The sequence below is a fragment of the Branchiostoma belcheri genome, unplaced genomic scaffold, assembly GCF_001625305.1.
Source record: "Branchiostoma belcheri isolate BF01 breed outbred unplaced genomic scaffold, Haploidv18h27 scaffold64, whole genome shotgun sequence".
In the NCBI taxonomy this organism is placed as follows: Eukaryota; Metazoa; Chordata; class Leptocardii; order Amphioxiformes; family Branchiostomatidae; genus Branchiostoma; species Branchiostoma belcheri.
Window position 1 is genome coordinate 801,677 of NW_017804287.1, and position 13,600 is coordinate 815,276.

At 40.5% G+C, this 13,600-nt stretch overlaps 3 protein-coding genes across 3 annotated transcripts in view; 1 reads left to right on the top strand and 2 right to left on the bottom strand.

Moving 5' to 3' along the window:
• Positions 1-1,326: 1,326 nt before the first annotated feature.
• LOC109483413 (transforming growth factor-beta-induced protein ig-h3-like) lies at positions 1,327-8,862 on the bottom strand. Its single transcript, XM_019786424.1, has 10 exons — positions 8,653-8,862; positions 8,208-8,305; positions 7,729-7,848; positions 6,979-7,168; positions 6,245-6,469; positions 3,939-4,036; positions 3,428-3,550; positions 2,459-2,648; positions 1,868-2,092; positions 1,327-1,474 (listed from the first exon to the last, which is right to left on the bottom strand). Exons 1-10 carry the CDS (start codon positions 8,804-8,806, stop codon positions 1,371-1,373), a joined length of 1,527 nt encoding a protein of 508 aa, XP_019641983.1. The 5' UTR covers positions 8,807-8,862; the 3' UTR covers positions 1,327-1,370.
• A 613-nt stretch (positions 8,863-9,475) lies between these two features.
• Positions 9,476-12,417, bottom strand: LOC109483384 (transforming growth factor-beta-induced protein ig-h3-like). Its single transcript, XM_019786389.1, has 6 exons — positions 12,237-12,417; positions 11,672-11,766; positions 11,138-11,263; positions 10,527-10,716; positions 10,136-10,360; positions 9,476-9,719 (listed from the first exon to the last, which is right to left on the bottom strand). The coding sequence occupies exons 1-6, from the start codon at positions 12,397-12,399 to the stop codon at positions 9,613-9,615; spliced, it is 906 nt and encodes a 301-aa protein (XP_019641948.1). The 5' UTR covers positions 12,400-12,417; the 3' UTR covers positions 9,476-9,612.
• Positions 12,418-12,931: 514 nt separating this feature from the next.
• LOC109483302 overlaps positions 12,932-13,600 on the top strand; it is a 4,112-nt gene continuing 3,443 nt past the window's right edge. The window contains exons 1-2 of the mRNA XM_019786294.1: positions 12,932-13,292; positions 13,411-13,535. Of these exons, the coding sequence (XP_019641853.1) occupies positions 12,932-13,292; positions 13,411-13,535 (486 nt within the window). The remainder of the gene's footprint in view (positions 13,293-13,410; positions 13,536-13,600) is intronic.

Consider the following 13,600-nt stretch of genomic DNA (forward strand, 5'->3'; position numbering starts at 1 on the left):
TTTTAAGATCTCTATTGTAAACTGCTGAGTAGCGACTTTGTCAGCTTTTCGTAGCTTTTGAATGACACCGGTTTTAATGAAATGAACAGAATTCTAAATTTGGAACTCGTTCCTATTATCTAATGATTGTTATTTCGCATATGCACCCCTTCTCCCCCTCTACTTGAAAATGAAAGTGCTGCACTTTGGGGGATTTTTACTTATGCGCATTTCCCTATACGTCAGCTTACTGAAATGCAAGGTGTAGGATTCAAGTAATACAAGTCAGGTGTTGGTATCGGTTTACTGTAAACAAGTTGAAGCGTCCTTTATGGACTAAATTACGAAGCAGGGTCACGTACATGTAGTCCATGTAGTCTGCATAAGATGCTCTGTGGCCAGTGTTTTGGTACTGCCAAACTTTTTTACAACATTTACCACAAAACATAGCGGCGGCACATTCAAGTTTTTCCAACTTATGTTTATGTCGCCTACCACCAACGCAAATAAACGCAAGAACGGACAACAGATATTTTCAACTGTGTTAAGCGAGGAAATTCATGTAAAGTGCGCATGCCTTTCCCAAGGGCACAATATCAGAGGCATGCCATGGCAGGATTTCAACTCGGGACCTCTTGGCTCCGAGCCGAACCCTCTGTCGAACGCCCTGGGGAGGCGATGGGTATAGGGGTACACGGCTTGATGCATACATCGGCTGTTTGTCAACAACCGGGCATTACTTGAACAGTATGATGTTGTACGTCACCTCCCATTTCGAACAAATTCGTCACAATCAGCAGGGGACAGCAGACAGGGCAGGGTTAGTTTCAGTTTTTGGTTATAATTTTGCGATTCCCGCGTTAGATTTTAGGAACGTCAATTACGTTATGCCTGCCCTCGCCTGCTAGCCTTTTCGCCATACTTCGTTCTGCTATTTCGTCACGCAAATGGTCATGAATAGCAACATGAATTACATCAGTTGAACAGCCTTGTAATTCACGAAAATACGATGTTCGAGCATGCTTAAATCATGCTTAACGTTTTCTGTACAATGCTTATAGGTGCGCCTAAAGATGACCAGTACGTGGTCTGTTGAGATCTGCGGTTACATGTAGATCATTTTTTTTGTTCCGGCTGCATTTTTGTAGTTACAGATGTCGTAAATACATGTATGTGTAAAAATAAAACTTAAAGCGATGTGCCGGCAATACCGTAGACACATAGAATAAAAAAATCGAGCCACCTGAAAGTTTACTGACAGGATGTGGAAATAAAATCCAATTTAATCTTCTGTACTATTACTTCGATAATGCTTTAAGCATTTATGGCCTTTTCTTTAAATTCATGTGGCACAAAATACAGTTAGAAGAGATAAAATCTGTTTCCATTTGCTACTTTGGAGGAAAGAGGACTGTGTCGATCACATGCATCACCCCGTTCAGTGCTGGGACACTAAGCCCGACGATCTTCGCCTCGTTTACTTCCACCTGCGACCCTGTTGACAAACACAAATAAAACGTTGTCATGCGATGGTCAATAAAAATGTTGAAAAGCACTTACAAAAAATATGAAAGTATACAACAAGCTGTCAAGATAAGATTAACAGTTAATACTCACTAGAATGAAACTTTAGCTAAGTGTTTTGGTACATAATTTACATTACGGTGGAGTCCAATGTACTTACAATACAAGGGAATTACCAAATAGCTATATAATAGCCATTTATGGCTACTTAACCAAGACGGGGGGCGCTACCAACTTGCAATCACTTATGAACTTTGTTGTGTACGGTGCATGCCAAATGAAATTGGTCATCCTGACAGCGGCCGCAAATATATCTCATTTTATTAATGATATTTCTATTAATTTTTCGGCACAATTCACTAACCAGAGCCCGGTGTATGCCTGACGTGGCATTCAAGTGTCCCCGACTGTAAGGTCATCAGTTCTTGCCCATCGCTTAAGCCAGCCTTGTAGTAGACACCGCTGACGGTGTGATAGGACAGAACTTCAGTTAGTGCCGTCACGTTCTTCAAAAGGTTTTGTAAAGTAGCGTCAGGGAGTTTCTGGAAGGCGTCGTCGGTTGGAGCAAAGAAAGTGAGGGGTCCAGCATCTGGCATGGGAAAACAGAATTGTCTTAACGCCGTACTTTTATTGGAAATATACACACCCCCTCCCCCTATTAGTGAACTATTAGTTAAAAATGTATTCCATGCACAAGATGTAGTATGCTGAGACCAATATATTGCACACAAACTCTTAAAATCTTAGAATAATTATAGATACGTTTGTGTGCTTCAAATGCTGAACGTCTGATAGGTTTTATACACAGATTTGATCAATAATTGTTAATGCTGTGCAGAAAGTACAACCTTATTCATATGTAAACATCTACATTTCCTTCCAAATTTAAGTAATATACATGTACGTATTGAATCATATAAGATTAGTTTAGTTAACATTTAACGAAGAATCCTACCATTCAATATTCTTCCAAAACCGGCTTTTTCGACGACTCTGCTCAACTCCTTAAGTTGTTTGATATTGTCTATTTCTTTGGCGATGGATTGGATGGGTTGAGGGTACAGGACCTGATTGATCACGTGAACCACCCCGTTACTGGCCCTGTTGTCAGGGTTACTGATGACGCTACCGTCAGCTGTGATCACCTGGTGGGGGGAGAGATCTCAGGGTCAAGGTTAGACAACCAGGTGACCTTTGCGTAATGCAACATTTTAACTGCATAATAGTTACTTATGTACGATTTGTTGATATTTTCTCTTCAGTTGACTTTCATTTAAGTATTTCAGTTAATCAGTTTAAGTGTGATTGTTTTGTTATGTTTAAGGAGAAGGACAAGCTTTTAAGGCTGCTTCCTCTCCTGCACAGTGTTTTTAATTTAATTTAATTTACTTCACTAATTGTATCTTTTTGGTGCGAAATGAATAAATAGATAAATAAAAAATAAAAATTAATCAAGCAACTGGATAAATGCTCTGGGGAGTCATACGTTTCAGATAGCATATTCTATCTTTAATCAATGAAGTGATGACAGATAATTATTACAGAAAAAAAACTCAAGATAAGAAATTGGGTAGCCTTTTGTGGGACCTTTCGTCATATTAGACGTCCTGGCGGATGCTAGGACATGGTATAGATGCCTTCATCGGTGAAGAAAATCAGGTCTGAAGACAATTAAATAAAAAAAATGACCAAATTCTTCGATTTCTTCGCCCAGCTTCCAGTTACAGAATTTATAGAAAAAAATTTTTTCATTTGTTCATTGCTTTTCCTCCTCTCAGGCGCCAGAATATGTTGTCGGTTGCAAACTCATAAGCACCTCCTAGCAATTCAAAGGTAAAAGGCATCTCTAAAATAGTAAAACTATTCAATAAGCAATGCGGTAAGTGTTTCAGTTCATATCTTCACTAATAAACTGTTTACTTACTCTAGTCGATGGATAGATGTTGATTCGAATCGAACACAAATATTCCAGAAGTGTCGCCACGATGTAGTTGTTTTTCCAGCTGGTTGACATGGTTGTATTGGGGCTTACATGGAACATTAGTACCTGGAACAAAAAAAATCACACCTCTTTTAAATATCTAGGGTACCTGCCTTATTCTATGTATGATTTTGCATTTTCCTACTGGCCTGTATAAGGCAACAGACATGCTCGCAGCAGGAAATTCAAGACTGAAAAAGATAACTTTTTCTTATCCTTTGATCTAACTTCCTGTCATTTTTCCAACATGCGTTTGGAAATAACTACTGAAAAAGAATGCGACTTGTACGTACTGTATAAACCTGGTGTGTTTCGCCTAAAGGCGGTTTACCGGTTATGAGAAACAAACAAAAAAGTTGCAATAATAGCCTATCCTGCAAGGTGACGCCTTGAAAAGAGGCTTTCTGTTAAATGTCTTTTACCGTGTTAGAGACAACTGAGCTAAGTTGCTAACCTCTAGCAGTAAGAGTCTGCCCTCTCGTAACTGCTTCCTAACGTCAGCAGGGAGATTAGAAAACGCCTCATCTGTTGGTGCAAACACCGTGCACGACTCTGTACATACACATCACAGAAAGACATTTATTTCATAAGATTCAAATACATCATCAGCTGTAGTTTTGTGGGTCGATAACTACATTCAGGCTCTGTTTGTAACAAGATGTAGAATTTCCTCCATGCAGGAGTCGACCTGAAGAGCATTTTGCAAGAAAATGCCACGATGTCACAAATATAGAATGTAGCAGTCTGGCTGTTTAGCTTGCTATAGTAATATAATTTTATAGTCTGAATCTAATATATAATAAAGAAACGTATGTTACAAATAGTTAAGACCTTAGCCTTCGATAGCCTCGACTGTTGTGTCCAGAGCCATGCTTTATCCAGAACTATTCTCAGCCACGATTCTGGATAGTTCACGCGCATCCAGATCTGTTTCTGTGCATGTGACAAACCTACGTTCTTGGTTTCGCGCAGGCTATCCGTGCCTAATCTTAACCTTTGGTCATTCAGACATTACATTTAAAAATAAGCACGATTCTGGATACAATGTCAACTTCCCATAGATTTCTATGTAAACGCCTCACCTCTGGCTTGCAGAGTGGAAGTGAGATTTACAACCTCCAGTAGCCGCACCATGGTCCGTAGACCGAGGCTATGCATGACGTCAACCACGTCGTTCTGGGCGCAAACCAAGCAACAGAGAAGGATTGGAACGAAAAAGACCCTCATCGTTGTTACCTCCGGGTAGGGATGTATATCCCGAGCGCGGAGGTTTTGTGAGGGAAGACGAAAATTGCGTTCGCACCCGTTTCTCGCGTTTGGGTGGACGGATATGTCTGGGACTTGGTATACGTTTTGCTGTTGGGCTGTAGATGGTGCACGTTGTTTTGGTTTTTTAGTATGTGTGTTTTAGTGCGTCAAAATGATGCGTTTAGACCGCCGATGGACACCCCTTTCAGTGTGAAAGTGGACCTCAGCTTTTGACCTTTGCATGTATAAGGACGATTGAGGTCGCGACCACTGATCTGACCTTTCACACAGAGGGGTGTCTTTGTTTGAAACTGTTCAGATGTGAACCACATGTGCCGTCAATCAACGTCGTGCCTGGTGGGACCCGCTGGGGGGATACTTTAGTACGCGTTCACAGGACACATAATCGGCACTTCCTGGTTAGCCAATGGGTCAGGGGTCAACGTACTGTTGCGCAACCTTTGTGTTGGTTGTTTTCGGCGTATATTACGACTTCTAACTTACAAATACCGCGGATTCAGACCTTTACTTCCCCAATTTATACGAAGAATCGGCGGAAAATGGAGGAAGTGACAATAAGGATGACTTGCACATGCGGGGAGGTACTTCAGCAGTTATTTTTAACGTCTGATTCCATTTAACGGCTCCGGTTGTCATTCTGAGTTTCATTACGAGTTCCTTGTTTCAAATGTATTAACTCACTTTAGCTGACCTAATGTTTGTTATGTGGGGTCTAAGATCAAGAGGAGAATTCGTTCCAAAATCTCCGTGACGCAGCAATCCTAGCGTAACTAACAACGGTACCCCCTCCCCAAACTGGCATTAGTATCAAAGGTTATTAGAATACTAAAAGATAAGGCGCTTGTTATTTACTATTCACCAGTTAACGATTAATCTCGTAGGTTATATAAATAAATCCTTGCTCATAACAATGCATGACGAATCGTCACATATTTCATGAGCAGCATTAAATTGATACACATACTTCGATATGTCTACAAATATTATATACATCCGCGTACATATGTATCGAAAGAAAACAGATACTAGTAATTAAACAAGACGCAGGCAAAAAATTCAGATAAACAACAAATCGGATCGTGTTTTACTTGATGACATTTTAAAAGTAACTCCGGCCATTTCTGTGATAAATGTTGACATACGATAAGCGCATTATGATATTGATAGGCTATCTAAAGTTTTTTTTAAAAAACTAGGCTATTTTGGAGGGATGAGGACGGTGTCAATCATTTGTACCACCCCGTTGATTGATGGGAATGGAAGTCCGACAAAGTTTGCGTTGTTTACCATCACCTGAGGATCTGTAAACAACAATAAGAAAACACAAGGATTTGTATAATATCAAATGAATAACCCAATAAAAACATAAAAACATCTTGCCGTAGAATGTAAATACAGATCAATAAAGATCAAGTTAGGTTATGGTTGACAGTTGTTATTTCTTTCTTTAGAAATAAATTTTAACGTTTATACTTATAAATAATACCATACCTGACCCAGGTTTAGCATTGACGTGACAGACAAGACTTCCTTTCTGTAAGGTCTTCAGTTTTTCTCCGTCGCTCAAGCCGGCCGGGTAGTACACACCACTGACCACGTGATAGGTCAGGACTTCTGTCAGTGCCGTCACGTTTTTCAGAAGACTGGGCAGGGTTCCGTTCGGGAGCTTACTGAAAGCGTCGTTGGTTGGAGCAAAGAGGGTGAAAGGTCCTTCACCTGCACAAGAAGAAAAAAAGAACATGAAATCCTCACGACCATAATCTGATAGTGTAACCACAGCACAGCCTTTCCCAGCATGCACTGGGGCCCTACCATGTTGTTGTCGCCATCTTTGTTTTGTCCTCTGTGACCTTTAGACTCGCTACCAGTCTTTGTTTCTACGCATCACACTTTTGGAAATCAATTCATTATCATTGTTTTTCCATGGCAATAAAATGACGTAAACCATGTTGTTGCCATGTTCTGCGAAACGACGAAGTGGTTTTTGTCAGCGTGGACATTTGTCCCTGTGGGCCACCGTAGTCAAGATAACTGTACGACATGTATTTAACGTTATATATAGATAGATAATTTTTTGACATTTTGACCTTATCCCGTATTTCCTATCCGCAAAAATTGGTATTTTGTTTCCATCACTCTGTAGTATGTATCCAATGTACACAACCAAAGCATAAACTTGAGATTTTTACACAGTTTTCTCAAGAAATAATTACTTAAATTCTTACCATCTAAAGCACTTGCAAGATCAGCCTTCTCCACGGCTGTGTTCAAGACGGTCAGGTTGTCGTTATGGCTGATCTCTGAGTCCACGGTGCCGGTGGGAAAAGGGTACAGGACCTGGTCCACCACGTGTACCACCCCGTTACTGCCCTTGTTGTCCGCGTTACTGACCGGGGAACCGTCTGCTGTGATGGTCTAGATTGTGACGAGAATTTCAAACGGTTACTTTGTGCTGTGTTTTTAGATGTTAGCAATTTCTAACATATTTCACCAAATATGTTCTATCCTCCTTCACGAGATGCAATATTTCTTCTTTAGATGTTATAACATTAATCTCCAAGGAGATCATTTAATGGCTGCAAGACAGTGAGCAATCGGTAAGGCAATAGCATTTGCAGGCCTAGGGCAGTATTCGATACGTCACTCGTACTATAAAAAAACCTCGATGAAAGTTTATGCTTTAACATGCCAAAAATAAGGCAAAGCCTGAACCTCTGCTTGAAGAGTATATAATGGCATTTTTTACTTGCACATGTTCAGAGAAATGGTCAAATACCATCCCAAAACGTCATGTATTATAGCACTGATAACTCGTACAATCGCGCAGTAGTACTGATTACTTATTTACACGTGACGTGTATGTAAAGTAGGCCATCCACGTTGTTACGCCTGATGAGTTTGTTTACACCAGTGGTTTACTTAATTCTTAGTATTATCATGTATAAGAGATTAGGATAAAAGCATTGGATACGTACATTTGTTGATGGGTAGATGTTGATTCGCATCACGAAACCTTTCAAAAGTGTGTCCAGAAGCTGGTTGTTCTTCAAGTCGGTTGACATGTACTCTTTGGGACTCGCATGGAACGCCAGAACCTGTGACAGTAAGTCAGTAGTTTTATTATCTATTTACATAAATTTCTAACAAAGGGTATTAGAAGTATAAAAAATGAACAGGATATCCAGGAAGTATTTTGCGGTTTTCGTGACCTTCCAGTTTACCCCTTTTCTGTGTCACATTTTTTGTCTCCAATCATTCTGCCAGTCAATCTACCCCGCCCACGTGTTGTCAACCTACTCTGTCTGGACAAACAGCTACACAAACCCCACAGCTCAGCCACCCAAAGCAATATTTCCGAAACTACATTCATTACGCAAAGATGACCCTGCACATTCTACTATGTAAAGCCTACGTGATGTTTAAATTTTCAAAAATTGTACAGTATACCACTAACCTCCCTCAGGAAAAGGGGGTTGCTCAACAGCTGTTTCTTGATGTCATCTGGGATCTTAGCAAAGGCAGCGTCTGACGGCGCGAACACTGTGCAAGAATCTGAGAAAAACAGATAAAAATGTAACATTATCAAAAAAGCCAAACACAGCCGTGATTTAGTCGTAAGGTTGTTTATGAGTTTTTGTACTGGCCCCAATTGAACGTATACTCATGCAATAAGCCTTGGTTTCTTTCTAACAGCCTATCCTTCCAGCCGGTATATCTGATGACTAGGAAACCGGCCCCTTTAATTTTTATCCCGTCGTGCGCAAATTAAATGGAACTGGGCGATCGGACAATTATAACTTCAGTACTCCGTAGAAATACCAGCTGATGTTCTCGATGGCGTTGTTACCAGACTAAACCTGCCATCCCACCTCGGCCCAGTCGACACGTGAAACACTTACCTGCGTCTTCCAAACTGGGAGTAAGATCAGCCACCTCCAGCAGTTGTACCAAACTCCTTAGCTGAAGATTACGCATAACATCGATTACATCATGATGATCTTCTCTGGCACTCACTACACACAGCAGCGGGAAAAGTATGAATAGGAACTTCATCGTCAAAGTTAGAGAATCGTAGAGGGTGACTAGCTCGGCTTGTGTCCTTGGTACTGTTAGCGGTGCTGGAGAAGTGATTTGTTCTACTTTTCTGTAAGCACGTGGCTGATAACTAGATGTAAACAATGATGCCCCTCCCACAATGCTTGTATCTGATCAAAGGTTATAAAGTAGGCTAACATATATTTGCGTAAACCAGATATTCTATCGCCGCATCAGTTGTTAATGATTGATCAGTTACCTGATATCGTCGATTAAGCTACTATATGAGTGTGAAAACATTTATTTTTTACTTCTGTTTAATGGATGTCACGTGTGTATGAGCAATTTAAAAAGAGGGCATAAGAACCTATTAAGATAAGTATTAACAATATTGTCTTTACAATTATAAAAAAATGCATCAGGAAATTATAAATTTTGTGTCTTTCTTTATTTGATAATCTTAGAGACAGACATAATGCTTTACAAAACACAAGCAAAAATCTGTTATAATACTAGAAATAACATTTGCAAAACATGCATAGTGTTAACCTTCGCATACTGGTCTGCTCTGTTAATTCTTACTCAAACACAGTCATATATATGGCCAAACAGGAGTCTAAATCCCTCCTGCTATAAAATTGCAACATGATGTAACCCAACAATAGATAGCATGGTACCAGTCTGGTTCAGGCCATTGACCTTTTTGGTTTGGAGAAAAAGGGGAAACGTAGCAAATCAACATGTTTTCCTTCGGTAAACATAATAATTCCTTAAACTTTTTCATATTCAGTATTTGCCTTGCTGACGCATCAAAAGCTTCCGGGTCAAGGTTCAGGGGATATCATGACGTGATCGATGACGTGGATGACTCCGTTCCGTGCAGGCTGCTGCAGTCCCAGGAACGTGGCGTTGTTCACCATGTACTTCGCAGCTGCAGAAAACAACGGTAAGTCCAACGACAAGTTAGTTGGTGCAAGGACTTTCTACAGTAGAACGTCCTTGGTTGGTGCAAAGAACTTGTTTCATAATATTCTTTACAAAATCTTAGCACGCATGTTTTCAATATCATGGCTATTTGTCATCGCATGTTGATATTGATAATGCTGATGGGAGCATGATTTTGAATTCCGATTGTTGATGATAATTGTATTTCTATGTGTTTCGATATGTATTTAATTGTGTTTCCTTGTATTCCTTGTATTTCTATGCTTGATAATTATTTATGTTATATACTCCTTGTATAGTCGTGTTTTTATGGCCTCTCTCTATTGGAGATCACTCCTTTTCGGCTGAGAGGATCAACCATGTGCTCCAAAGATAACAGCTAATATTACTGGTAATACTTACTTGGACCAGGAGGTCCTTTGACGCTGAATGTGAGAAAAGGTCCCTGTAGGGAACGTATCTGTAGACCGTCATAGAACGCAGGGCGGAAGGATACATCATAAAACATGTGAAACTCCAAGAGGTCCGACAGCGCCATCTTGGTAGTCAGAAGCATTTCCAAATACGCCGGAGGGAGCTGGTCAAACGCCTCATTGGTTGGTGCAAAGAATGTGTACGTGTCATCACCTGATTGGTCCAAAATGAAAAGACGTTAGTTCAGTCCAATAGTGGACTTTCTGTGGACTTCCTGTCGACCATAAAAATGGCAAATGATAAGGAAGTACACTTCAATGTGAACTAAATAATATACATAATCAATACAAATTAATATTATAATAATCTGCCAACGTACCGGACAAAGTCCCTGTGAGATCTGCTTTTTGAAGAGCCGTTAATAAGAACGAGAGGTTTTGCATGTGGCTGAGGGTTTCGGTGATGCTTGGCCCCGGAAGCGGAAACATGACCTCTGACATCACGTGTATGACGCCGTTGCTGGCCTTTGCGTCGGTCTTTGTGATTGGACAACCGTCCGCAGTCAAAACCTGTAAGATATTCGTTATAGCTATTTATGTTCTTATGATAGCCTAAATCAGCAACAGTGTGACATGATTTAAATTTATATTTGTTGTTTATGAATTATACAAATTTTGACAAAAGGGATCATGAAACAGAAGCCTAGTTAGCCAATGCAAATAGTTGAGTTGAAAAATATAGATTTTTTTCCTAAAAATTTAAATCTGGAATATTCACTCATATCACACCACTAGATACCTTCCAAATAATATACAAAATAAAAAGGGGCAGTGGCGTAGACTCCATTGGTAAATGTTTCTGTGCAACAATATTATTCCATAATGTAAGTGACATGATCACTCAAATAAATATCACTAACTACTTAACCTAAAAATGTAAAAAAAAATATGCATCTGCTTTTAGTATTGTATGTTAAATGGTGATACGTACCTTGCCGCCGGTGGCGTTTTGATACACGTTGATGCGGATGTTCTGTCCTTCTGCAGACCGCAGGAGAACTTCGTTCCTCAGTTCTGACGACATGATACTCCCCGGTACCACATGGAGGGACATCACCTGAAACAGTTAGCAATTATTTCCATCCATTTAATCTTCCAAACATAGATATATCTGGGTAGCCCTTTCAGCAATTTATTGATTTTCTATGGGGGGGGGGCACGAACATTTTAGGAGGGTCATCCTGATACAAATGTCTAGACGCATTTAACATAAAGGAAGGGGGGATAGACTTAGTCACTCTTGGGACGACATTCTTCTTTCCACGACGCCACCTTGCGGCATCTAGTAGCAGAGCTCATTGCAATCTGATAAATTCAGCTGAAAGCAACCGAAATGTTATTGATAAAATAAACTGTAGTTACAACAGAGGAAAAAAGTCTAATCTACGTTTGAATGTTAGAACACACCAGTCAAGTTTAAAGAAAAGCTCTGTGAAAATTGATGAAACATGAAGAATTTACTAACCTTTCTTAGAAGGTTGACATCCTTAAACGACTTCCATGCTTCTTCAGGTAGTTCAGCAAAAGCCTTGTCCACGGGAGCGAATACAGTAAAGGGACCTAGATAGATAATGATTTTCAACGTAGATAATCATTCTTATCATTTATTGATTGATGCTAATAAACGGGATAAAAACAACGAAAACATCGTCTATGTTTCTACGTACACACGAAAGGCGAGTTAAGTAAAGCTGTCTTGCTGCCTTTTAGGTTTAATAAATTAAAACACACGTCACCCGTTATATTATGAATTTAAAACGAATCTATAACAAGTTACAGTCATGTACTTGATTTTTATTCTCAACACACACACTCTTTTCTCATATGATTTTTGTGGATAAGTTCAACCTGTGTAAAGTTTCTCCTATGCCATGCTTACGTGATATTTACCAGTTTATTTATATACAAACCAGTATATACACGACAAGTGCCCTATATTTCTTACTTTATAAGGTTCTTCTATAAGAGACCAAAACACCTTCACTTGTGTGTAGAACGATTGTTCCAAAATGGCGGACGCAAACGCTAACCTTTTTCCCGTAGTGTGTCTGTGAGGTTGGCCTCCTGTATCAGCTGTATCAGCGTCCTAAACTCCTGGAAGTCTCGTAAGACGTCTATGATGTCGTTCTGAGATCTGACGACAAAAATTACAGAAAACAGGCCAAGAGCCAGAAACAAAATCTTGAAAACCATGTTTGACCTGGCGTACTGTTTGCCACTAAATGTCTGCTAGTAAATAGAGAGTGCAAAGTCCATTTGCGTCTACACGGAGAACATGCCGAGCAGGCCCCGTTTCAAATGTGACTCCAGTTTAAAGAAACATATATTCTGACAAAGTATCTGCTATAAAAACTGTGTATTTTGATCAAAGACCTGTGTTCATAATCATTTTCTGTTTATCTCAAGAAGAAATGTCGTAAAGCATGTGGGTTATGAATATCTCTGGACTAAGAATGCTTCAATTCTTTCATGTCGTCCTAGATACAGCGGAGAGTTATTTAAAATCACAACCTGTAATAAACTGCGTGGTCGGGTGGGATTAGACCATTGTTGCGCCACTGCGGCTGCAACACGGCTGATTTCTGTGCTGTCCAGGTTACCCTACAGCCGTGGAGAAACTGACGGTAACATTTTGTAACATCCTCTGGTAATGGAGATATGGTAATATAGCCTTCTGTTGTAGCTCATCGCTATTCATAGTATGGTGTGTTAACGATCTATCATCATGGCGATAAAGCTGATGGCAAAAGTCTCTTTGTTGCTGCTTATGCAGCTGCTAGTGCCATGTGTGGACGCAGGTAGCTGGCAGAGCTGCCGTGAAGTGTCCGTGGCGAAGTGTGGTGTAGGTGACAGCGGTAGTGATGGCCATGAGTACCGGTATGACATTAGAGCGTATTGGTACAAGTGGACCAAATACCCGCGTGAAGTAAGCAGCTACAATGGCCCCTTCGACACTGTACCTTTCTATCAGGCGCTTCAGTCCTGTCTGGTCTGCTCAAACGAAACAAGGCCTACCCAGGGGGGTCCCACTCAGAACCCCTCGCCAAAAACGAGAATCAGCATCACGATCGTTGGGAACAACGTCGGTAAGCTTGGCACTGACAAGGCAGAGATCCTCTCTCAGATTCCATGTGGTAGAAAGTGCAGGTTGTGGTTTGTGGATTGTAACCTAACGGCAAATAGGAGGTAGGGGCATTTGCTAAGTTGCCACAGGTATCTACCCTGGTCATCTGCGGAGCAATGTCCAGACTCTGAAGAACGGCACGTTTGCTGGGATGGAGGGTCTCGAGCATCTGCTGCTCTTGGAGAACAACCTCACATATCTGGAGGTGAGAGTTTGAAATTAACCCTACCTAGACCGGGCTTTTTTTGACATGGGGGGACCGGGGGGGGG